This window comes from Macaca nemestrina, chromosome 20 (assembly GCF_043159975.1).
Source record: "Macaca nemestrina isolate mMacNem1 chromosome 20, mMacNem.hap1, whole genome shotgun sequence".
Classification (NCBI taxonomy): domain Eukaryota; kingdom Metazoa; phylum Chordata; class Mammalia; order Primates; family Cercopithecidae; genus Macaca; species Macaca nemestrina.
In genome coordinates this window covers 15,194,976-15,220,608 of record NC_092144.1, presented here as the reverse complement: position 1 = coordinate 15,220,608, position 25,633 = coordinate 15,194,976, and the positions used below count along the sequence as shown (strand labels likewise).

Genomic DNA, 25,633 nt, shown 5'->3' with positions numbered 1-25,633 from the left:
ATTCAATGCTTTTTTGTATAGTCACAGAATTATGCAACCATCATCACATCATGACAATTCATTTTAGAACATTTTCATTATTTGTAAAATAAATGCCATGCCCATTAACAGTCACTCCCCATTGCCTGCTTCCACCCAGACTTAGACAACCACGGATCTGTTTTCTCTTTCTGTCTTTATGGATTTGGCTGTTCTGAACATTTTATATAAATGGAATCACACACTATGTGGCCTTTTGTGACTGGCTTCTTTCACTCGGCATCATGTTTTCAAATGTTTTCTATGTTACAGCATTAGTGTCTATGTTACAGCATTAGTATCTATGTTGCAGCATTAGTATCTATGTTGCAGCATTAGTATCTATGTTACAGTATTAGTACTGCATTCCTTTTTATAGCCAAACGATATTCCACTGGATAGATACACCATATTTTGTTTATCCGTCCATCCATTGTTAGACATTTGGGTTGCCCCCACTCTTTCGCTATTATGAATAGTTCTGCTATGAACATTGATGTATAATATAAAAGGAAAATAAAATCTCGGGACCCCAATTCACTCTCCCAAAAAGAAAGAATTAAACTGAAAGCTGAGTCATGCGAGAACCTGCCAGAAAGCTTTAGTAGATATTGATAAGCTGATTCTAACATTTATATGAAAATGCAAACGATCTAGAATAGAAAAAGTTAATTATATAAAGGAGAATAAAGTTGGAATACGTACACTGTCTGGCTTCAAGACTTCTGTAAGAGTGAAATCAGCAAGATGGTGGGATAGGAGGTCCCCCTAGTTGGATCCCCCTACAACAACAATAATTTCACAGCCATCCATGGGAAAAAGTGACTTTCGGAGTGTCTTGGGATTCAGGTAGGCATTTGTGAAACCCAAGACCTAGAAGGGTTGCTTTGAGAAGGCAGACAGACCCACAGCCAGGTGGCAGACCTGCTGTTCTGGTCCCAGCTCCCTGTTCCGGTAGAGACCCTATTCCATAAAGGGCTTAGGACCAGAGACAGCAACCACCGAGGGACTCCTTGGCCTCTGAGCCTGCAGGGAGCTGTGGCTCAGTTGCATCCCACACACTCCCAGAGCACAGAGTCCAAGAAGTGGGAGCTTTGTGGGGACCCACAGAGTGGACACCTGGGAGGATTACTGGTTGTACACACAGAGGAAAAAACAAACCCCACAAGTGAAATATATAAACATATAAATAGTTGTATGTACATAAGCATTTATTTATTTTTATTATTTTTTGGATAGAGTTCCACTTCTGTTGCCCAGGCAGGAATGCAATGGTGAGATCTTGTCTCACTGCAAACCCTGCCTCCCAGGTTCAAGGGATACTCCTGCCTCAGCCTCCCAAGTAGCTGGGATTGCAGGTGCCCACCACCACGCCCAGCTAATTTTTGTATTTTTAGTAATTTTTGCATTTTTAGTAGAGACGGGGTTTCACCATGTTGGCCAGGCTGTTCTCGAACTCCTGACCTTAGGTGATCCACCCACCTCAACCTCTCAAAGTGCTGGGATTACAGGCATGAGACACTGTACTTGGCCCATAAACATTTATATTCTAAGCTTAAAAATTATTCATGCTAGAGTTTATTTATACAAATATGACAGATAGAAGTGTATGCACTTATGCAATGTTCACCTCATTTCTGTGAATATCTAACAGACATACCTGCTGTTCTGTACCTCACTCTGTTAGCCTCATATCTTGCCTCCCTTGACGTGTGTGCACATAGAGGAAGATGCATTTTAAATGATCCTCTTTCTCGTTGATTTAGAACTGGTTGAGTTTGAGGCTCATTTCCATAGAGTATCTACCCTCTAATATTCTGTAAAGCAAGCGACCCCAACCCCCGGGCAGCAGACAGGTACTGGTCTGTGGCCTGTTAGGGACTGTACTGCACAGCAGGAGGTGAGCGGTGGGTGAGTGAGTGAAACTTCATCTGTATTTACAGTGGCTCACCATCACTTGCATTACTGCCTGAGCTCCACCTCCTGTCACATCAGTGGCAGCATCAGATTCTCATAGCAGTGCAAACCCTAATGTGAACTGCACGTGCAGGGGATCAAGATTGCATGCACCTTATGAAAATCTAATGCCTGATGATCTGTCACTGTCTCCCGTCACCCCCACATGGGATCATCTAGTTGCAGGAAAACAAGTTCAGGGCTCCCACTGATTCTACATGATGGAGAGTTGTAAAATTACCTCATTATATATTACAATGTAATAATAATAGAAATAAAGTGCACAATAAATGTCATGTGCGTGAATCACCCTGAAACCATCTTTGCCTCTCCTCCCCCTGCTGCAGCCTGTGGAAAAGTTATCTTCCACGAAACTGGTCCCTGGTGCCAAAAAGGTTGGGGACCACTGCTGTAAAGGCATAGGCTGTGTGTGTGTGTGTGTGTGTGTGTGTGTGTGTGTGTGCGCACCCATGCTGAGGTCTCCATGCTGCGGAGCATTCAAGCAGAGACTATCAGGGATGCAGCAGCTGGACTGCGCAGAGCTCACGTGTTCATTGGATGGGACGCTGAACTCCCTGGATGTTCAGTTCCCAGACACAGAACAGCTGATGTCTCCCCTGGAAGAATCCACCTGTGAGTCTGCCTTAACACCTACCAGGTGTTCGAATTCTCTGTTGCTGCTTCACCACAGATAACTCTCCTGGATTCAGGCCAAGGCTCCTGTTTCTGGGAGGTTGCTCCCCTAGCCATAATCTACAGCCAAAGAGAGCAGGTGGTGAGGGCAGGCTAGACCTTTGGGGCCCTTCTCCAATACAGCGCAAGGCCATGTCTCTGCCCGCTGCGGGATCCGGGTCAGACCCCATATCCAGCTTACACAGCACCCACAGCAACAGCAGGAACAGTGAGTTGCACTTGCTGAGCCTTTAGTCTGCCTTGTGCATTTTGCCTGCATTGTCTGTTTTAAGTATTACGACAGCCATGTGAGGCGGGTGCTACTGAAACGCCCATTTACAGATGTGAAGGAGCACAGCCCGGTGGTGGAGGTGGCACAATGTGAGGCTGAGTGGGTGGTCTGGGTGTACAGCCCGGCTCCACCAGCTGTGTGATGGTGGGTGGTCACTTAAATATCTTCCAGGCTTAATGTTTCATTTGTAAAATGAAAAACAAAGTGGCTGATATACTTAAAGGACTTAAAACAGGCTGTGTGAGTTATGTTGGCAAATGGTGGTGGTCACCATTCCGGCTCTAGGCTGCCTGCTCATCCCAGGCACACAGGAGGTCTGCAGTGAGTGGAGCCCCTCTAGCCACTGATGGTGCTTTCTTCTGCATCCCTAGAACCCCGCCTCGTTCATCAAACTCTGGCTTTGCTCCTTGAGTCTAACAGGGATGGAACCGCCAGCAGGTGAGGTCCGTCCTTGCAGAGGGAGTGGGGATTTTGGGGGATGCACCCTACCCCACTGACGCTGTAGGGCCAGCTGCCTGAATCCCCTGGCTGATTGGGCTGGCAGTGGTGGTGGGGTGGAGGAGGTTTGGGGGCTCCCCAGCACCCAGCCAGTGTCAGGAGCACTGTCTTCCTTGCCCTCCTGCTCAGCAGCTCTGCTAGAAGCCCCCTCCTTCAAGCACCCCTTCACCCGAGTCCACCCCGCAGGGCAGTTCTGGACAGGATCCAGGGAGAGCCAGGAGGGGAGCCCTGGGTCTGTGGGTGGAGCATTCTGCGTGTGGGAGGAGGAGCCAGGTGCTGATCCAAGAGCCTCTAGATATTCCCCTCTGGGGCCACTACGTAGCCTGAGATTCCTTCGTTATTAATGTCCCTGTATCACTATGACATTGACCCTAACGAATGGGTGCAGAACAGCATGGCAGAGGAAAAAGGTTTGGGCTTGAGGGTCTCACAAACCTGGCTTCCTGTGATCTCTGTAACTTGGGCTAGAGGCCTGCCCTTTCTGAGACTCAGTTTGCTCTTGTGTTAAATGGACGCATTCCCTTCTCTGGATGCCATCACTCGGGTCTCTCCAACAATCCCAGGGCTCTGGCTCAGAGAACCGAGGGGAGGTTGGTGTGAAGGCGTTGGGCACGGTGATGCAGGTGAGCATCTGACATGAGCAGGTGCACTTGACCTAGAGTAGGTGGAGCGCAGTAGGCATGCTTTACCTAGAGCCCCTGCCACACAGTAGGAGTGCTTTGTGGAGAGTGCCCTGCACACAGTAGGCATTCTTTATGTCAAGAACTTTGCACAGAGTAATTTTACTTTATGTAGAGCACTCGATACACAGAAAGAACACTTTATGTAGAGTATCTGACACACAGTAGGTGTGCTTTATGTAGAGTATCTGGCACACAGTAGGTGTGCTTTATGTAGAGGAGTCAGAGTTTATGAAGTGTACCCAGCACCCAGAGTAGGCACACTGTGTGGAGCAGTTGGCACACAGTAGGTGCACTTTACATAGATCACTAGGCACGTAGTAAACATGCTCTACGTAGAGCATCTGACACACAGTAGGTGTGCTTTATGTAGAGTGGCAGGTGCGGAGTAGGTACACTTTACATAAGTTACTCTGCACAAATTTCATTTTATGTAGAGGACCGAGAACACAGAAGCAAGATTTTCTGTAGAGCACCCAGCACACATTGGGCACACTTTACATACAGCACTTGGCACACAGTACACGACATGTATACAGAGTACCTGGCACAGGGTAGGCGTGCTTTATGTAGAGTCCAGCCCACAGGATATTGCAATATTGCATATTGTCTTTTGCAAAGAGCAGAGACCGACACACAGCAGTTACAGTCACTCCCTGTTTTTCAGGCTCCCTCCTCAGAATCTTTCATCTGTCCCCGTCTAAGGCCCATTTTCCTGTGATCCCTCCTCTGTCCCCCTCTAAGGCCTCATCTGACGTCCCATTTCCCAGATGGGAAGCCTGAGTCCAGGAGGGGCTCACTGCCCACAGTTAGAGCAAGGAGAAGGCAGAATAAGGACTCCACTCAGGGTCTCCTGTCTCTGCCCTCCCTGGCCCCATCCACTCATGGCCCCTCTCAGCCTTACCTCCCATGCCCCATCTCTGTCCTTCTATTCTGAGCCCAGCCTCCAGGTGTTCTCCTCCAGCAGAGCTCTTTATCTCTGGAATCAGACCGGGTAATCCCCAGCACAGTTAGGTAGTTTGTTCCTGCTCCTGTCAGTCATGTCTCGACCCAGGCCCTGGGTTACCTGGAGGCAGGACTTGAACTCCTGCCAGGCTGTGAAGCCAGAGGCCAGGAGCTTCTGTCTCTGAATCTCCTAAGTCTGCACTGAGAAATGGTGCATAGCGAACTCCTAGACCACACGTGAAGAGGAGCTCAGAAAATGATCTGGGACGAGGGTTGGCCTGGCCCTGCTCACCTGCTGCCTGAACTCTCAAGTTCATGCCTTTATCTGCCACACCCTTGCCTTGGAAGGGCAGGGTGGCTGTAAACTTTGGGACTCAGAGTCACCTTTGACTGTTCCTTAAGATCCCCTCCCACTCAAGTATGAGATGTGGAGACCTGAGAATCCAGAGTTCATGCTGTGTCACTGTCAGCTGGATCCTCTGCACCCAGTTGGCCCAACACCAGGTTTTGGTTGGCTGCCCAGGCACGGAAGACACACCCCCCAGGCTGTAGGGATTGGCTCGTCCAGCCCAGCCCAGCCTAACCCAGCCTCCCACAACCTTCCTTAAATTGCAGAGCGAGAGAGGAGGGTGTGTGCGACTAGCTGCTCCTGACAGAAGGTGCCAGGCTGGGGGTGGCCTGGTCCTGGTCTGGGATGGGGAGAGGTACTGCCTAAGGCTGGGGTGGGTCCAGGCTACTGACCCGGGAGACTGGTGATTTCCTGGTAACCAGACCCCTGGCAGCCTCCCAGTGATTCAGGCTGGGCCTTTCGGGATTCTAATCAGCCTCAATCTCTCCCTTTCTGTGTAACTGGAGGTCACTTGGCTGCTGGTTTCCGTTGGGTGTTTCTGGACTTTAGATCTCAGCTTTTGTTTACTCATGTCAGAGCCTTCCCTGATCTGCCTCCAGCACTGCCCTTCCTTGCCCCTTTCCACTGTCCCTGGAGCTTCCTGGGCCCTTCCCTGGGCCCTTCCCTGGGCCTCAGTGTCTCACCCTCCATCCCGTCTGCCCTTCAGGATGCTACAGTTGAGCCTGTCCTGGCTGGGCCTCGGGCCCGTGGCAGCATCTCCGTGGCTGCTCCTGCTGCTGGTTGGGGGCTCCTGGCTCCTGGCCCGTGTCCTGGCCTGGACCTACACCTTCTATGACAACTGCCGCCACCTCCAGTGTTTTCCGCAACCCCCGAAACAGAACTGGTTTTGGGGACACCAGGGCCTGGTGAGTTTGGTAGCAGGACAGGTCTGGGATCTCCTAACGGATGGAGTTCCCAAGGGGCAGGAATGCGGCTCAGGGAGCTGGGTTTTGAGGGTGGCTGGGGTGTGGGAACACAGAGAAGAGAGGGAGGCAGCTAGCTCATTCCTCTCCTCACTCACTCATTCCTCTCCTCACTCGCTCATTCCTCTCCTCACTCGCTCATTCCTGTCCTCACTCGCTCATTCCTGTCCTCACTCGCTCATTCCTCTCCTCACTCGCTCATTCCTCTCCTCACTCGCTCATTCCTCTGCTCACTCACTCATTCCTCTGCTCACTCACTCATTCCTCTCCTCACTCGCTCATTCCTCCTCACTCCTTGCTCATTCCTCTCCTCACTCGCCCATTCCTCTCCTCATTCACTCACTCCTCTCCTCACTCACTCCTGTCCTCACTCACTCCTCTCCTCACTCACTCCTCTGCTCACTCATCATTTCTCTCATCACTCGCTCATTTCTCCTCACTCGCTCATTCCTCCTCACTTGCCCATTCCTGTCCTCACTCGCTCACTCCTCTCCTCACTTATCACCCCTCTCTTCACTCATCACTCCTCTCCTCACTCGCTCACTCCTCTCCTCACTCACTCATTCCTCTCCTCACTTCACTCGCTCACTCCTCTCCTCACTCACTCATTCTTCTCCTCACCCGCTCACTCCTCTCCTCACCCACTCACTCCTCTCCTCACCCGCTCACTCCTCTGCTCACTCATCATTCCTCTCATCACTCGCTCACTCCTCTCCTCACTCGCTCATTCCTCCTCACTCGCCCATTCCTGTCCTCACTCGCCCACTCCTCTCTTCACTCACTCACTCCTCTCCTCACTCACTCATTCCTCTGCTGTGCCATCCCAAGTCTTTTCTCTCCTCACTTTCCTCCCACTCCAGCCTGCTTGGATCTTTTTCCTGCCTGTCTTCCCTGTGTTACTGCACCTCTCAGGGGCTCCTGTGGGCGTGGTATGGGTGCGCAGAGCAAAGACCTCCTGGCATTTGCGCCTTCTGTACTGCTGGACTTGAGGCCTCCTGAGCCCACTGTCCAGGGGCTGCTCCCTGCCTGGCCCATTTGCTTGTGTCTGTCCATCTCTGGGCTGCCGCTTTCCCACAGGAATTAGCTCTGAGCCCCTTTCCCTATGCAGCGGGGCCAGAAGAGAAGTGTGGGCAGTCTCCCGCTGCCTCTTTCCTGGAGATGCCTTCCTCCTATCTTGCTCTTCCTCACTAACATGTCCCAGTCAGCCTTGTTGCCTGCCTGAATAAAAGCTAGTCACTCCCTTCTCTTTTCAGAAGCTGCCCTTGACTCTGCAGACCTTGGCCTCTGACTTAGACCTGCTCTTCCAGTTGGGGGACATGGCCTTTGTCTGCTCACTTGTAAATGGCATGATTGATGGGCGTGTCCACGGGCGCAGTGGAGGGTGCACAGGACGCACTAGCACAGAGCCTGGCCTGCGGGAGGGGCTGATTGTGGACAGTTAGAGGCACTCCTGTGCCCCTGGGGGCTGCTGAGAACGGAAGGTCCCCAGTGTGGAAGCAACAGCAGCCCATGCAGACCAGCTGGGATGTGAGAGGGATAGGGGAACCAGCCACAGGGACACGTCCTGAGGCCACACTGCTGTCTACAAACCTCCTTCCGTGGGGACTTTTCCATGTGGCCGTCCCCAGGTTGAAATCATTTCTAAGATGAGAAAACACATCCTCTTGAGCAGACAGCTTGCCTTCTCCCTCTGCCTTGGTATTTACTCTTGGATCTTTATATTTATTTATTTATTTATTGAGGCAGAGTCTCGCCCTGTTGCCGAGGCTAGAGTGCAGTGGTGCGATCTCAGCTCCCTGCAACCTCAGCTGCCTGCAACCTCCGCCTCCCAGGTTCAAGTGATTCTCCTGCCTCAGCCTCCTGAGTAGCTACGATGACAGGTGCCCACCACCACGGTCTGCTAATTTTTGTATTTTTAGTAGAGACGGGGTTTCACCATGTTGGCCAGGCTAGTCTCAAATTCCTGATCTCAGGTGATCCGTCCACCATGGCCTCCCAAAGGGCTGGGATTACAGGTGTGAGCCACCATGCCCGGCCATTATCTTTGGATCTTGGGGACAGCCCCAAGAGAGAAGGAGCAGGGGTCAGCGGAGATTCTCTGCAGCCGTTCAGAATCCAGACACGCTGCTCAGGACAGAGGCTGCACCACATCTGGAGGCTGCAGGGGGAACTTGCTGTGGCTCCCGGTGGGGAGTTGCATTACTCGGGGTTCTCTTTAGAAACTGAATTGACAGGATATCTTCCCTCTTATATCTTATGCATGTATGAGACAGAGAGAGAGAGTGAGAGAGAGAGAGAGAGAGAGAGAGAGTTTATTATAGGAATTGGAAAATGTGATGATGGAGGCCAAGAAGTCCCATGATATAGCATCTGCAAGCCAGAATCCAGGGACACTGGTGGTGTAAATTCAGTGGGAGTCCCAAAAGACCTGAGAACCTGGAGTTCTCATGTCCAAGGACAGGAGCGGATGGATGAGCCAGCTCCAGAAGAGAGCTCACATCCACCCTTTCCTCTGCCTCTTTGTTCTATCCGCACCATCAAAGGGTTGGATGAAACCCACCCCCTTTGGGGAGGCGGATCATCCTTCCTCAGTTTACCTATTCAAATGCGAATCTCTTCTGGAAATACACTGATGGACACATCCAGAAATAATGTTTTATCAGCATATGTTATCTGGGCATCTCTTGGCTCAGTCACATGGAATTCGTGGTTAATTCAGGACACCTAGAATTAACCGTCACAAGGGCTGATGGCGTCTGCCTTGCTTTCAGGTCACTCCCACGGAAGAGGGCATGAAGAAGGTCACCCAGCTGGTGGCCACCTATCCCCAGGGTTTTAAGTTTTGGATGGGTCCTACCTTTCCCCTCCTCACTTTATGCCACCCTGACACCATCCGGCCTATCACCAGTGCCTCAGGTACCCAAGCAGAGCTTGTGTTGGGGCAGGGGGAGCTGGGAAACATCAAAGGCCTTCTAGCCTCTCCCCTCCTCAAGCTTCTATGTGGCCCCTGCAGGACCCAGCGCCCTCCTCCTGCTTCTCTCTCAGCCATGTTCCTCTTTCCTTCATGTATTCACAAACCCCCATCTCAGCACCTCCTCCCTCCACTGCCATCTGTCTCTGCTTTTGTGTTCTGGGCACCACTGTGGCCCCAAGAAGCCTCAATTTAAGGCCCTATCCTCAAGGAAGCCCCATGCTTGAGGAAATGGATCTGGACAGAGAGATCTCAAACTTCGTGGAGTCAGGAATTGGCAAGAAGGAGATGGGTGTGAAACCAGGAGAATAAGATCTTTCCTGGGGGCAGGTTGGAAGGCTTCCTGGAGGAGGGGTTGCTGGAAAAATGAGTAAAAAGATGTTAAAGCAAGGGGGGGTGATGCAGTGGACATCATTAGTATCCAGGTCCCCCTGCCAGGCCTGGCATCAACCTTGTCTGTCCCTAAGTCTACAGCACTAGGGGGATTTGAGGCTGGTGGAGAATCTGGGCTGCTATTTATGTGATGTTCACCTCTGGTGAGTTTATTCCTTCTACCTAATCCTGTCACTCATCCACCCTATTCATGACTCTCCTGCTCCAGGCCCCAGGAATCCCCAGTAGGAGATCCCATTCCAGTCTGGGGCCCTTTCTTTCCCTCTGCTCATCCTATCCTTGAAGAAGCCAAGCCAAGCAGGGGCAGGGGCAGCATCCCACAGAAACTATGGCTGTAACCTGAAGATGGTGAGTGACTCTGGGCAGGTCCTCAACTCTCTCTGACTGCTGAAGTCTCTTTTAGTTGCGAGTGATGGAAACTCAAGCCCATGTGGTCTAAGCAAATAAAGAGAATCAATGTGCTGTAAGTCCAGGAAGAGTGGTCTTCAGGCATAGTTGGATCCAGGTGTCAATTAATCCACATCACTGGGAATCAGTCTCCTCTCGGTTTTACCATTCTCTGTGTCAGTTTGCCTTTTCATATGGTGTCAACGATGAGTCTCAGAAGCCCAGTTCCAACCAGAAAGCCCACCTTTCTCCCAAGGGTCCCATAGATAGCCTGTGTTTTCTACATTATATTTGATTGTATCTGGTATATGCTTCCACCTGGGATCACACAGAGAAGTCATCATGTGTGGGGCTCAGCTGTGGCTGAGGACATTTGGGGCATGTCAGAGTCTTTTTGGTTCTTGTCTGAGATGTAGTGTGAGGTTGTCTTTTTATCTTGCTTCACATGTCTTGGCCATGTTTGGTGCTTGTCCAAGGTGTAGGACCCAGGGTCTCTTTGAGAACTGTGTGAGGTATTATTTGAGTCTTAGTCGAGTTAGGTCTTAGGGTAGATTTGAATTATGCCTGAAGAATAGGCTTGGTTACACCTGGGCCATGTTTAAGACATTATTGGCATCATATTTAAATGTCATCTGAACCCGTCATTGTAGTACACAGAGGTCATGTTACACCATCTCAGGCTCATGGGAGAGCATGTTGTGTGATTTAGGGTTTGTCACGTGTGTTTTGGCCATGTCAGGAAATGTTAACACATGTCAGGGCAATATCCCAGGTCCCAGATCCATGTCAGAAGATAGCAGAGAGTGCTGGGGACATACAAGGTGTCCTAGATCCCTGTAAAGGCATTCTGTAGAGTGTTGAGCTATGCTCAGGTGTTGCAGAACATGTTGGACCATGTAGGAGATATGTCATTGTGTGCTGGAGCATACTGTTTTATTGCTGTGCTACTGCAGCCTGGTCTGGTCTCTCCTTCCTCCACCATCCTCCCTTCTTCCTCTATCCTTGACCTTTTTCCTGCTATGCTGGGTGGGAAAAGTGAAAAGTGCACACCCCTGACTGGGAGCATTCCTCCATACTCAAAGTCCTTCTCTTACCCCATGGCCCCTGATGGTCCTCAATGATGTCAGCTGCTGTTGCACCCAAGGATATGATTTTCTATGGCTTCCTGAAGCCCTGGCTGGGTGAGTAATTGAGGTGAATGGGGTTGGGGATGTCATTTAGGGATAAGGGAGGGTGCTGCCCTTGACCACTGTTCTTGATTGCCCTGCTAGGGGATGGGCTCCTGCTGAGTGGTGGTGACAAGTGGAGCCGCCACCGTCGCATGCTGACTCCTGCCTTCCATTTCAACATCCTGAAGCCTTATATGAAGATTTTCAACAAGAGTGTGAACATCATGCATGTGAGTCCCTTGAACTATGAGTTCCAGTGGAGCCTCGGGGTGGAAGGACCACAGGCATATCTGGTCTGCAATTTTAGTTGTGCTTTGGGGCCAATGCTCTTCCTCTCTGAGCCTTGGTTTCCCTATCTGTAAAATGGGAATATTAATCTCTACTTAAATGGTGGTAACATGATGTAGTGGATTCATGTCCCCGGCACATAGTAGCTCTCAGAAGGTGTGAGATTCCATGTTTCTCTCACAGAAACCCTTCAAACTCAAGAGAGTAAAGATGAAGATTGCATAGTAGCAATTGCTGAGTACAAACTGCCTCAAAACTCACTGGTTCAGAGCAATAAGGGTTTATGATACCTAACAAATGTGTGAGACAGTTGGCTGTTTCTTCTGCATGTGGGTGGGATCACTCTTGGTACATGTGCAGCCGTGGGTCAGATGAACAGTTTTGCTGATCCTGGCTCAGTTTATTCACATGTTTGTTTGGGGCTTCACCAACTTCAGGTTGATCTAGGATGGCCTCAGCTGTGACACCTGGACTTTTCCCCATGTGTTTCTCTGCCTCCAGTATGCACCCTGCTGTTCACGTGGCATAGACTGGGTTCTGAGAGACTACGAGGAGACTGCAATGTCTCTGGATTTTCTCTCTGCAATGTTTCAAAGTTCAACCAGGCTTAGGTCAGCACAGACTCAAAGTGGCATAAAAGAGGCTCCATTTCTTAATAGAAGTTGCTGGAAAATCATAGTGCAAAGTGTATGAATTCAGGGAGAAGTGAAGAATTGGCAGTTGGGATTTTGCGAAGTGCTTAGGATGGTTTTCTTACTTGCAAGCTGATAAGCTAGCTTTGTTAATACTTCAGTGATTCTGCAAGGAGATACGAGAGTCCTGGGTCAGAGACAAATGACTATTTATTACTCGTGGCATAGCAAGCAGTATGTTCTTGGTTTGCATCATTTCTCCAAACCACCCAAATCCCACGGGGTGCCACAGAGAGGTTTCAATAGTTGCCTGCTCGTGCAGTACATTGCATGGAAGGAAACAAGCACTAGACTTAGGGAATCTGCTTTTTTTTTTTTTTTTTGAGATGGACTCTCTTGCCCAGGCTGGAGTGCAGTGGCGTGATCTCTGCTCACTGCAAACTCTGCCTCCCGGGTTCACACCGTTCTCCTGCCTCAGCCTCCTGAGTAGTTGGAACTCCAGGCACCTGCCACCATGTCCAGCTAATTTTTTGTGTTTTTAGTACAGATGGGGTTTCACCATGTTAGTCAGGATGGTCTCGATCTCCTGACCTCGTGATCCGCCTGGCTCAGCCTCCTAAAGTGCTGGAATTTCAGGCGTGAACCACCGTGCCTGGCCGGGAATCTGCTTTTTTAGCAAGCAGAAGCAAGCCTGATATTGGTCCAGGGGCAGTCATTGCCTTATCTCTCAATGTTGTTCCCTGCAAACACAAGCCTGAGAAATGGCCCAAGCAAGAACAACACGGTATGTGTGTATATATATATATATATACATATATATATACATGTGCAGAATGTGCAGGTTTGTTACATAGGTATATATGTGCCATAGGTATACATGCACCCACCAAACCGTAATCCAGGTTTTAAGCCCCACATGCACTAGGTATTTGTCTTTATGCTCTCCCTCCCTTTGTCCCCAACCCCCTGATAGGCCCCAGTGTGTAATATTCCCCTACCACAACAGGGATATTTTTGAAATGAATTTATAGCAATGGAGATGAGTAAAACCAACATTTACCGAGCACTCACCATATCTTAGAAACAGTACCATTTGCCAACTCCATGATATATATTTTGTAATCTAATTTTAATAACCCTGTGAGGTTTTGGTTGGTTTTGCCCTATTTCGGACTATGAAACTGAGGTCCAGAGAGATTAGGGAGCTTGCCAAAGTTCAACCAGATAGTAAGTGAGCTAGGAGTGCTGAGGTAGTGATTCTATCCTGGTTTATCTGGCCCCAAAGCATGTTGTCCTAACTGTTACCGAAGATTTGATAGATGGGACCTACAGGAGTGCAGGAGGTTGACCAAGAGCACACAGACCATAGGAGGCTGAGCTGGGACTTGAACCCAGGTCTCTCGACTTCCAGCCATGAGTCTTTATCTCCTAGTAGTAATAGTTTCTGGTCCTGTCCAAGGCTGGTCCTTCCTAGGGATGGGTGCCTGGGGCAGAGGACCAGGAGGATAATTGAGGGGGGTCCATCTTGGTGTTTGGGTCTGGGAAGGTGCTCACAGGAGGCAGTTCCCAGCTTCAACTCTGTTTTTTCTCTGGCTAGGACAAGTGGCAGCGCCTGGCCTCAGAGGGCAGCGCCAGACTGGACATGTTTGAGCACCTCAGCCTTATGACCTTGGACAGTGTGCAGAAATGCGTCTTCAACTTTGAAAGCAATTGTCAGGAGTGAGTCCTTTCCTATGGCCTGAGAACTTGGGCCACGAACTCAAGGGAGTAGGTTGGAAAAGGATGACTGACTGGGGTAACCAGAAGTGTCTTTCTGAAGGCACTTTCTGTGTGTCATAGCTGGGCTTTGAAGGATGGGGAAGGGAAGAGAGAAAGTACGGTCCTTTCAAGTAGGTAGAAATATTTGAGTATAGGCAAGAAGACTAGGATGAGGCAAGCGTGTGCAGCAGACAGTAGAGATCAGGTTGTGGAAGTAGATAGGGGCTAGATACCAGGACACTGAAAATCAGGAAAAATGGCATGAACTTTATCAGGTGGTTCCCAGGAATCTTTTCAAGGGGGTTGGACCGATGACAGGTGCAGTCACAGATGAGCTTTGTGGAGGTCTGCCTGTCATGTAGACACTACACAGAGCTGACATTGGATGCAAGTCGGTGATGGTGGGGGCTGGGCCAGAAAGAGCTGGAAGACAGTGAGGTCTTTTGAGTTTTGTGAACAGTTTTTGGAAGGGAAAGAGTCTAGGCTGGATACTGGGTGGCAGAGACAGGAGAGAAGCATGGTGTCCAAGCTATGCTCTGGGTACCTAGGTGCATGGAGGCAGCTCTCAGAGATAGGATGCCTGGAGAGAAGGGAGTTTGGGGAGTCAAGTCTCCTGGCTATTTCCGGATACTCAATTTCCTGATGGGCAGTAACTTCTAGCTGCTGGTGAGAGGTGCTCCTGGGACTTTGCATATGTTAAGTTGTTACCTCCCTCATGCAGGAAGCCCAGTGAATATATTGCCGCCATCTTGGAGCTCAGTGCACTTATAGAAAAAAGAAACCAGCATGTTCTCGTGTACCCAGACTTCCTGTATCATCTCACTCCTGATGGGCAGCGCTTCCGCAGGGCCTGCCGCCTGGTGCACGACTTCACAGATGCCGTCATCCAGGAGCGGCGCCGAACCCTCCGCACTCAGGGTATTGATGATTTCCTCAAGAACAAGGCAAAGTCCAAGACTTTGGACTTCATTGATGTGCTTCTGCTGAGCAAGGTGGGCTTCTCTGGGATGTGAATTCAAGTCACAGAGTGGAGATTTATGCCAATGTCAAATGAAAGAACTTGGACTTGATCCAGAGGGCAGTGGGAGCCATGGAACATGCTTGAAAAGAACAGGTCAGAGATAGGTTTGAGAGATGACTCTGTGGAATTCAGCTGGCAGGGGACCGCTAAGTTTGAAATAGTGAGGAGCCTGAGATTTTACTTACATGTTAGTAAGTCAGTCTGACACATTTTAATGCATATCTATATGTCTATGTCTATATCTATGATGACAGATGCACCAAACCCCTGGATCACAGCAGCCTGTTTTAATCATTCGCAGCAATAGCAGCCACCAGAGTAGGATTGTAGAGCTGACCCTCCATTCCCATATTCCTCCTAGGGTAGCACAATGTTTTTACCTGTAAATACACCAGAATGCACTGCAGAGAGGGGGCCCCACATTATACATTATACATCTTGGAACTTATATAGGATAGCTAGCACATCTGCCCCTTCTTCCTTCCAGGGTGAGTGTGAGAATGGCAGAGAGAGAGAGAGAGAGAGAGAGAGAGAGAGAGAGAGAGAGGAAGAGAAGAGAAGAGAAGAGAAGAGAAGAGAAGAGAAGAGAAGAGAAGAGAAGAGAAGAGAAGAGAAGAGAAGAGTGTTTCTTTTGTTCTGGAATAAAACTACTACTTTCCAGGGAGATTGCCATCCCTGTAGGTTTATAGGTTTATAACCCAGATGACTTCTGGAAAGATAGGAAGGATTCTCTGAGTTTATCACTCTAGAATGTGAGCAAATATCTATACAGCAATACTTAATTCCTTCCTTCCTTCCTTCCTTCCTTTCTTTCTTTCTTTCTTTCTTTCTTTCTTTCTTTCTTTCTTTCTTTCTTTCTTTCTTTCTTTCTTTCTTTTTTCTTTCTTTCTTTTTTCCTTTCTTTCCTGTCTTTCTTCCTTTCTTCCTTTCTTTCTTTTTTTGAGATGGCGTTTTGCTGTTGTTGCCCAGGCTGGAGTGCAATGGTGCGATCTCTGCTCACTGCAACCTCTGCCTCCTGGGTTCAAGCGATTCTCCTGCCTCAGCCTCCCAAGTAGCAGGGATTACAGGCATGCACCACCACGCCAAGCTTTTTTTTTTTTTTTTATGGTAGAGACAGGGTTTCTCCATGTTGGTCAGGCTGATCGCGAACTCCCGATCTCAGGTGATCCACCTACCTTGGCCTTCCAAAGTGTTGGGATTACAGGTGTGAGCCACTGCATCTGGACAATACTTAATTTCTAACCTCCAAGCCAAATTGCCATTGAAATATGCTCTAACCCAGGTTGCCAGTAATACTTTACTCCAAAAGTCCTCATTATTCAGAGACAAGATAATATTCATAGGTCATTGACTCTTCCCAGCAGGGCCAAATAGGAGGCAAAGAAGGCAGCGGGAAAGCCCGTGGTTGGTGGGCTCTGATGGTGGTTACCAAGAGACATCTAGGAGTGCACGATGGGCTTGGTTTTCTGGAAGGAGGATGGATCTTCAGAAATTGTTTTAGGTTTGACTCAAGAGCCCCCAGAGCTGGTGTGATTTGGGCAGGGGTATTGTCTTGCCTTCTTTCCAGGATGAAGACGGGAAGGAGTTGTCTGATGAGGACATAAGAGCAGAAGCTGACACCTTCATGTTTGGGGGTGAGGGTCTCAGTGTGGGACTACAGTGGGGACAGGGGCCTCTCCATCCCAGGGACATGGTGGGTGGACCCTGGATCACTCCATTCTGCCCATCCTCCCGCTCCCTACGTTCTCCCGAGAGCCTCAGTGTATGGGTGCTGTCCACCCTCTGGTGCTGAAGCAGCCCAGAAATCCCGTTTTGCTTGGCTGCCCCTCAGGCCATGACACCACAGCCAGTGGTCTCTCCTGGGTCCTATACCACCTCGCACAGCACCCAGAATACCAGGAACGCTGCCGGCAAGAAGCGCGAGAGCTTCTGAAGGACTGTGAGCCTGTTGAGATTGAATGGTGAGTGCAGGTGCTGGCCTATTCTTGATCTTTTCTCATTGGTTCTGCTCCTCAGGTGGGTGGGGAGAGGGAGTTGCTTTCTGTCACTTCTTCCATTATCTCTTAGTGGGAATCGGCGCAAATCTCAGAGGCAGGGCTTAATACCCAGCCAGGCCAGCAGGGGATGGTTTGCAGGCTTTTGGGACCCGGGCTGCTGGGAGAATTGGTGACAGTACGTAAAGGCAGATGATGCCACTTAGCATGTATTCAACAAATGAATTTCTCCGCCACCTCCTCTTTTCACTGAATTATCATATTTTTTCAAATATCTTCACTTTCTGAATGTTTGCTCTTCCGTACCCTATTTCAATCCTGTTGTGCCGTCCAAGGATTTCTAAGGGAGACCTGAGGGTAGAAGTCATTCATTCCTGTCCAGAACACCTGCATCGTTCATGTATCCAGTCTTCATTCAGCAAACGCTCCCACACTGCATTCCCATTCCCAGTTTTGTTTCTAGCACCTTTCAGTACTCTGGAGACCTTGAAAGGATCCAACCCTGTGATCTGTTTTCCCAGTGCTCCCAGCCTGGTCGGGGAACAGCCCCAGGACAGGAAACTCCCAGCACAGATGGGCAGGGATGAGGTTGAGAGCAAGAGAAGCATGACTGGCGGTACAGAAAGCGTCTCAACCAGGCACAGTGGCTGAACCTGTAATCCCAGCCACTCAGGAGGCTGAGGTGGGAGGATCACTTGAGGTCAGTACTTCAAGATGAGCCTGGACCATATAGCGAGAATCTTTCTCTAAAAAATATGAAGACATGAAAATAAAAGTGAGGTGTCTTGGTTGAGACCCTTAATAATGATCAGTTGATATTTGGATGCAGCAGTGCCCTAGGTCAAGAAGGCAGCCTGGGCCAAGGTCGAGGGAGGAGAGAGGGAGGGAGGCAGTAGTGCCCTAGGTCAAGAAGAGAGCCTGGGCCACTGTCGAGGGAAGAGAGAGGGAGGGAAGGAGAGCAGGAGAGAGAGAAAAAGAGAAAGAGAGAGAGAGAGAGACCAAGAGAAAGAGGGAGAGAAGGGAAAGAAGAGAAAGAAAAGAGGGAAAAAGAGAAGTGGCTTGTGTGCAGGGGGAGGGAGAAGGTCATAAAGAGAGAATGGAGACAGAAGGAAAGTGAGAGAGAAAGAGAGGGAAGACAGAAAGAAACAGAGAGATAGATAGAGAGGGAGAAACTGAGTCATGATGAGATGATGAACCTGGAGATGGGAGCAGAGCCTGGGTGTGGAATACATGTGAAAAATGTGAAGAACTTCAATTTTAACTCAAGGTCCATGGGAAGGGACAGGTAGTAGAACAATCTTTTTAGGGCTAGTGTAGAGGGCATACTGGAGAGGACCAGTTGTAGAATGAAGTCCCAGGGAGGACATTCTGAGGTCTGAACCAGGCCAGGAGCTGGGGATGGAGAGGAGACATTGAACTGGACAGGCCGTTTGAAGGGAGCGTCCTCACCTCCAAGCCTTTACTCAGCACAGCTGTCCTGTGAGGTGGAGAAACATTTTTATGCTTTTAAAACCAAGATTTCAAGCAAAATTACACATTGTTAAAAAAAAAGTGTCCAAAAATTTTGATGAAAAATGAACTACCTTCTTAAGCCTACCCTGGCAGTTTCCATCATCAATGGTTTTCTCTGTGTCCTTCTAGAAAATGGCTATTCTGATGCCCACTGTATATGAACACACATTCTCTTTTTCTATATGTGTAGGAGTACATAAAATAGACACAGGTCTGCACACTATGTATCTTTAAGATCTTCTGTTTTTCTCAAAATATGAGTTTTGGAAAATGAGTTTGTTTTTCAATTTGTCTTTATTTTTAATTGACAAATTTTGATTATATATATTTATGGGGCACACTGTGATGTTATGATGTACACAGTGCAGAATGATTAAATCAACTTAATGGTCATATCCATTACCTCATATACTTATTATTTTAGCAGAGAGAACATTAGAAATTTTCTCTTTTGGCCATTTTGAAAAACATATTGTATTATTATTAACTGTAGTCACCATGCATATAATAGATCTGAAAACTTATTCGTCCTGTCTAATGGAAACTTGTACCCTTTGACCAACATCTTTCTGTTCTTTCTTCCTCTCTCCTCTGGCAACCACCATTTTCTTCTCTGTTTATATGATTTCTATGTTACCTATTTTAGCTCTCACAGATAATTGAGATCATTTGCTATTTGTCTTCTTGTGCCTGGCTTATTTCACTTAGCATAATGTCCTCCAGAATCATCCATGTTGTCACCAACGAAAGGATTCTTTTCTTTTTAAAGGCTGAATACCATTCTACTTTGCATTTATACATGGAAAATGAGCGTTGACTTACAAAAACAATGATGAGAACAGATTCTTCTTAGACTCAATGAGACATTACAGATAAGACAGGGTTTATCCTTGACGTTCATGCCACCCCACCTAATATCCTTCCTTTCCCTAAAGGGGTCTCTTGAGACATCAATTTGTCATCTAACTGTCTGCTTTATCTATCTATCTATCTATCTATCTATCTATCTATCTATCTATCTATCTATCTATCTATCTATACATCTGTCTATATGTTCATCCATCCATCCATCCATCCATCCATTTATCCTATCTATTCATCCTTCCTGTCTATCTATCCATCCATCCATTGATCTATCTCTATCATGTATTTCCATATATATGTTATGTATTTTATTGATATAAATAGGAGTCAATTAAATATATACATATTGATATATTTTAATATATATTAAATTTATTAATATATTTATTTAATTTAATAATTAGGAGTCAATAAAATGTATATATTTCCATATACATAGAAATATATATTTCCATATATATACACTATGTATTTTGCCCTTTGCTGTTTACTTATATGCATTTTGTGGCTTGTTTTTGCCTCTCAACAGTGTGTCTTACAGCTGTTTTTTTTAGTATGGCATAACATTCCATATTTTATTTGTTTCACATCTTTGTTGAAAGTGCTTGTGTGAATCTTTCCAATTATTGTAGATATGGCCAATTTGCCTTCCAGAATCTCTGTACTGGTTTACCTTCCAGCTTGCATTGTGTGACACAGCTCGTGACCTATTTCCTCCTTTTTTGTAGTTGCATTGTATACTAGTGTTCTGCTGTGTGGATGTTTATCTAAACATCTTCCCACCAATGTATATTTAGCTTGTTTCAGACTTTTGCTAAATTAAACCTGTTGCAGTCAGCATGTGTGTACAGTGACCATTGCTTATTTGTGTGAATATCTCTGCAGGACAAATTCCCAAAAGTGCAATTGCAGAATCAAAGACCATTTCATTCTACAATTTTAATAATGATAAAAAATCCATTCCTACTAACTGAGTATGATGGCACCAGCTTTCCCATAACTTCACCAAGAGTATTACATTATTATTAATTTTTTTTCAATTTTTAAGTTTCTGGCTACGCAGGTTGGTTACATAGGTAAATGTGTGCCATGGTGATTTGCTGCACCTATCAACCCATCACCTTGGTATTAAGCCCAGCATCCTTTAGCTTTTCTTCCTGATGCTATCCCTTCCCCAGCCCCTCCCCCTGACAGGCCCCAGTGTGTGTTGTTCCCCACCATCTGGCCATGCATTTTCCTTGTTCAGCTCCCACTTATAAGTGAGGACATGTGGTGTTTGGTTTTCTGTTCCTACATTAGTTTGCTGAGAATAATGGCTTCCAGCTCCATCCATGTTCCTGCAAAGGACGTGATCTTGTTCATTTTTACAGTTGCCTAGTATTCCATGGTATATATGAACTGCATTTTCTTTATCTCAATTATCATTGATGGGCATTTGGGTTGATTCATGTCTTCACTATTCTGAATAGTGCTGCAGTGAACATATGCATGCATGTATCTTTATAACAGAATGATTTATATTTCTTTGGATATATACCCAGTAATGGGATTTCTGGGTCAAATGGTATTTCTGCCCCTAGATCTTTGAGGACTCACCACACTAAATTTTTGTCAGTCTGCCTATTTCTTCTTTTAGTGAACATTTCCTTAAATAAGAGTGGGATAGGATGTCTTTTGCCATTTCTTTTTTCTTTTTATGGAAGAAATCATCTTACATTGTTTGCTGTTTTCTTTTGGGTTATTTTCTCATATTTACTTATGAGAATATGTATTAAAGTTAATCTTTTTTTCTGTCACTTTTTGCCTTTTGACTTCTTGGGGACAGTTTTGGGTAGTTTATATGAAGCCAATTTTGTCCACATTTTCTTTTGTAACTGTACTATCCAGCCATTTCCCAGGGTTTTGTGGGGCTTCCTTTACCAGATGTGAAGTTTCACTTATTCACATATCTGTCTCTGAGCTCCCTATTCTGTTCTTTGGTCTGTTTTCCTGTTCTTGCAGCTTTGCCATGATACATTTATTACTGTACCTCAGTAATAGGTCTTAATATCTGGTAGAATGACTTTCTCTTCTGTTTTTATTTCAATAATTTTGGGGGGGTGTACAGGTGGTTTTTGGTTACATGGATGAGTTCTTTAGTGGTGAGCTCTGAGATTCTAGTGCACCTGTCTCCTAAGCAGTGTACAGTGTACCCAATATGGAACCTTTTATCCCTTGCCTCCCTCCCAACCTCCCTCCCTGAGTCCCCAAAGTCCATCATGTCACTCTGTATCTTTTTGCATCCTCATAGCATAGCTTCCACTTGTAAGTGAGACTGTATGATATTTGTTTTTTCATTCCTGAGTTATTTCACTTAGAATAATGGTCTCCAGTTCCATTCAAGTTGTTGCAAAAGACATGGTTACATTCCTTTTTATGGTTGAGTGATGGTGTATATATGCCACAATTTCTTCATCCACTCGTTTGTCAGTGGGCACTTAGATTGGCTCCATATCCTTGCAATTGTGAATGGTGCTACTATAAGCATACATGCGTATGCATCTTTTTCATATAATGCCTTCTTTTCCTTTGGGTAGATACCTAGTAGTGAGATTGTTGGATGGAATGGTAGATCTACATTTAGTTCTCTAAGGAATCTCCTTACTGCTTTCCACAGATGTCGTACTAATTTACATTTGCACCAGCAATGTAAAAGTGTTCCCTTTTCACCACATCCACACCAACATCTATTGTTTTTTGACTTTTAAATTATGGTTATTCTTGCAGAAGTAGGGGGTATCTCATTGTGGTATTAATTTGTATTTCCCTGATGATTAGTGATGAGCATTTTTAAATATGTTTGTTCACTGTACATTTTCTTTTGAGAAATGCCTATTCATGTCTTTGCCTACTTTTTGATGGGGTTATTTGGTTTTTTGCTTGCTGATTTGTTTGAGTTCCTTGTAGATTGTTGATACTAGTCCCTTGTCAGATGCATAATTTGCAAATATTTTCTTCCACTATGTGGGTTGTCTGTTTACTCTGCTGATTGTTTCTTTTGTTGTGCAGAAGCTTTTTAGTTTAATTAGGACTGATTTCTTTATTTTTGTTTTTGTGGCATTTGCTTTTGAGGTCTTAGTCATGCATTCTTTGCCTAAGCCAACTTTCTCTTCTCTAATATTTTATTTTCAGATTGACTTAGCTGTTCATGATTTTTTCTTCCCAAAAAAGTTTAGAGTAAGTTCATCAAGTTCCTAAAAATTAGATTATCATTTGCACTGAATATATTATCTCGTTTGACTTGATATATCATATCAAGTAACTTCAGGTAACATCATAATATTGACACATGGTTTGTCATAGTAAAATGGTTATTAATGTATTCAAATAATATTTAAGCTTTTAATAGATATTAAAATACTTGCTTAGATATCATATGCAAGTTTTGCTAGATCAATCCTTACATATTTTGTTGCTATCGTGAAGTGTACCTTTTATTCAGATTGAGGGAAATGTATAAATTCATTTGAAATACAGAGACTTTGTGTCTCTTGTTAAATTTTATTCAGATATTTTATATTATTATTAATAGCTTATCTTTTATCTTTTTCCAGCTGCTTGTTATTTCTACATGGGAAAACTAATAATTTGTACATTTAAATTTAGTTCCCAATGAACATAGTACATGATAAATGTGATATTTTGTATCAAGAGAAAAAAATATAGATCATTAGGTAAAAGCTCTTAGGACAACTGGGAAGTTTCCTGGAAAAAAATCAACTCAATCTGGTTGCCATGTCTTATAATAAGAAAATGTTCAGATTACTCAAGTATATAGTTTTTTTAAAGGCTGTTAAAAGCTCTAGAAGAAACCATTGGAAAAGTATTTTATAGCTTCAGAGTAGAGATAACCCTATTTTGATACAAGTCCCAGGAGCTAGACAAGAAAACTGACATACTGTTAAATGAGAAAAGATATGGAATATGTGTATAGTATATGATGTACTCATGTTTTTAGGATGCCAAAAATTAGCTCTAGAAAGATACATAAAAATAATAATAACTTAGGCAACCTGTGAGGAGAAGAAGCAGATGACATTGGGCCATAGGGGTAGATGATGATTTATAGTTTTCAAATTTTGAACCACTTAAGTGTACAATGTATTAAAATTTTAAACAGCCACAGAAAAAGAAGAAAGATTAAGCAAAGAATTCAGCTCTCTTACTGGATCTTAAATGTTTGTAAATGCTTTCCAGTGAAGTGTTCTGTTTTTCTAAGTATAAAATCACCATCTGCCAAAATGATACATTTACTGCCACATTTCAAATTGCAATCCTCTCTCTTTTTTTTTTTCCTTGTCTAATTGCATTTGCTACTATCTCTAGTACAATGATGAATAAGACCAAAACACTGGATCTGGGTATTTTGTTTCTTATTCACTTGCATTTTGTGTTTGTTTTCTTGCCATAAAGGATATTTACTTTTATGCAAATATGTTAACTTTTTTTTTTTTTTTGAGATGGAGTCTCGCTCAGTCGCCCAGGCTGGAGTGCAGTGGTGTGATCTCAGCTCACTGTAAGCTCTGCCTCCCGGGTTCACACCGTTCTCCTGCCTCAGCCTCCCGAGTAGCTGGGACTATAGGCGCCCGCCACCATGCCCGGCTAATTTTTTGTATTTTTAGTAGAGATGGGATTTCACCATGTTAGCCAGGATGGTCTCGATCTCCTGACCTCATGATCCACCCACCTCGGCCTCCCAAAGTGCTGGGATTACAGGCGTGAGCCACTGCGCCTGGCCCAAACTTTTTTTTTTATAGCTGGCTTCAGGGTGTTGTGTTTTCCTCAGAATAATCTTCAAGAAATCGGCACCATTTTTTTCCGGTACTTTTCTAATTCTCTGCTTTTCTAATTTTGCTCTGCTTTTTAAATTATCCAGTATTTCATTCGTGGGGAATTTATTTTGTGATAGGGATAAAAAGGTCTCGCTTAGAAACAGAGAAGCTGGAGAATTGTGTCTTTGCTCACTTGATAACCATTGGGGCTGGGGTGTTTTCTTAGGGATGACTTGGCCCAGCTGCCCTTCCTGACCATGTGCATTAAGGAGAGCCTGCGGCTGCATCCCCCAGTTCCTGCCGTCTCCCGATGCTGCACCCAAGATATTGTGCTCCCGGATGGCCGGATCATCCCCAAAGGTGCTCACAGCCTCATGGAGAGGAGCCTTCTGGGTAGGAAGAGAGGCCTTCAGGCAGGGGGGCCTTGTCCTGACTGCCCTCTTCTCTCACACAGGCATTATCTGCATCATCAGTATTTTTGGGATCCATCACAACCCAACTGTGTGGCCAGACCCTGAGGTACTGCCTCCCTCACCCCACCCTTTTAGGGATCCGTTCCAAGGTTCCTAGAGGAGGTGACAGGGTTTTGACCAGGCAAATCCAACGTGACTTCCACTCAATGGAGACACATCTGCCAAAATGTTTCTCCAAGGCTGGTGGTCTTGGAGAAAACTGGGAGACCCCACCCAGCGGGGAGACCCCAACCAGCAAGCCTTCTTGGTCTCACCTGCAGGTCTACGACCCCTTCCGCTTCTACCAAGAGAACATCAAGGAGAGGTCACCTCTGGCTTTTATTCCCTTCTCGGCAGGGCCCAGGTAAGGATGGCCTGAGGCTGAGGCAGAGATGGCCTGATGAGGCGGAGATGGGTGCAGGGGTCACAAAAGGGGGAAGTTATAGACGGTCCCAGTTCCAGCTCTCCTTCCCTCCCTTCCTCAGGAGTTAATGGGCAACAGTTCACAGAATGGGGTTGGGTAGGTCCTAGAGGGGTCTGCAGTGTGCTCAGAGTCCCCTCCTTTATCTGCTGATCCGAAGTGGAGGTAGGAACCTGGGCCAGGTTTGGGGGATATGCAAGCACACATGGGAGTCCTGTGGACACTTAGTCCCTCTTTCTGCCCCTCAAGCCGATCTGGGTGTGATTCGGGGTCCCAGGCCAGGTTCTAAGCATGATGGGGCCGGGATGGGGGTCATGGGCACAGTCAGATTCCCTCACTTTCGCCCCCAGAAACTGCATTGGGCAGGTGTTCGCCATGGCTGAGATGAAGGTGGTCCTGGCACTCACGCTGCTGCGCTTCCGCATCCTGCCGACCCACCCTGAGCCCTGCAGGAAGCCGGAGCTGGTATTGCGTACAGAGGGTGGACTTTGGCTGCGGGTGGAGCCCCTGGGTGTGAACTCACAGTGACTGTCCTACCCACCCACCCACCTTTGTAGATTCCCAGGAATAAAACTATGCTGACACCTC

The 25,633-nt window shown here is 46.5% G+C and overlaps 1 protein-coding gene across 2 annotated transcripts; it reads left to right on the top strand.

Moving 5' to 3' along the window:
* The first annotated feature begins 5,670 nt into the window (after positions 1-5,670).
* Positions 5,671-25,633, top strand: CYP4F11 (cytochrome P450 family 4 subfamily F member 11). Of its 2 annotated transcripts, none has more exons than XM_011762701.3 (13): positions 5,671-5,720; positions 6,117-6,315; positions 9,144-9,288; positions 11,251-11,304; positions 11,395-11,522; positions 13,810-13,931; positions 14,692-14,962; positions 16,559-16,625; positions 16,823-16,952; positions 24,399-24,532; positions 24,627-24,691; positions 24,906-24,988; positions 25,396-25,633. In XM_011762701.3, the coding sequence occupies exons 2-13, from the start codon at positions 6,118-6,120 to the stop codon at positions 25,571-25,573; spliced, it is 1,575 nt and encodes a 524-aa protein (XP_011761003.2). In that variant the 5' UTR covers positions 5,671-5,720; position 6,117; the 3' UTR covers positions 25,574-25,633. The 2 variants fall into 2 exon arrangements, with proteins under 2 accessions (XP_011761003.2, XP_011760944.2); XM_011762642.3 differs by having other exon boundaries at positions 5,706-5,765.

Excerpts from the sequence above, each read along its gene's own strand:
- CYP4F11 (XM_011762701.3), top strand. The coding sequence starts at position 6,118 with ATGCTACAGTTGAGCCTGTCCTGGCTGGGCCTCGGGCCCGTGGCAGCA. Across the intron at positions 13,932-14,691 it reads TTTGAAAGCAATTGTCAGGA|GAAGCCCAGTGAATATATTG; the intron begins GTGAGTCCTTTC and ends TCCCTCATGCAG. Across the intron at positions 24,989-25,395 it reads CCCTTCTCGGCAGGGCCCAG|AAACTGCATTGGGCAGGTGT; the intron begins GTAAGGATGGCC and ends TTTCGCCCCCAG.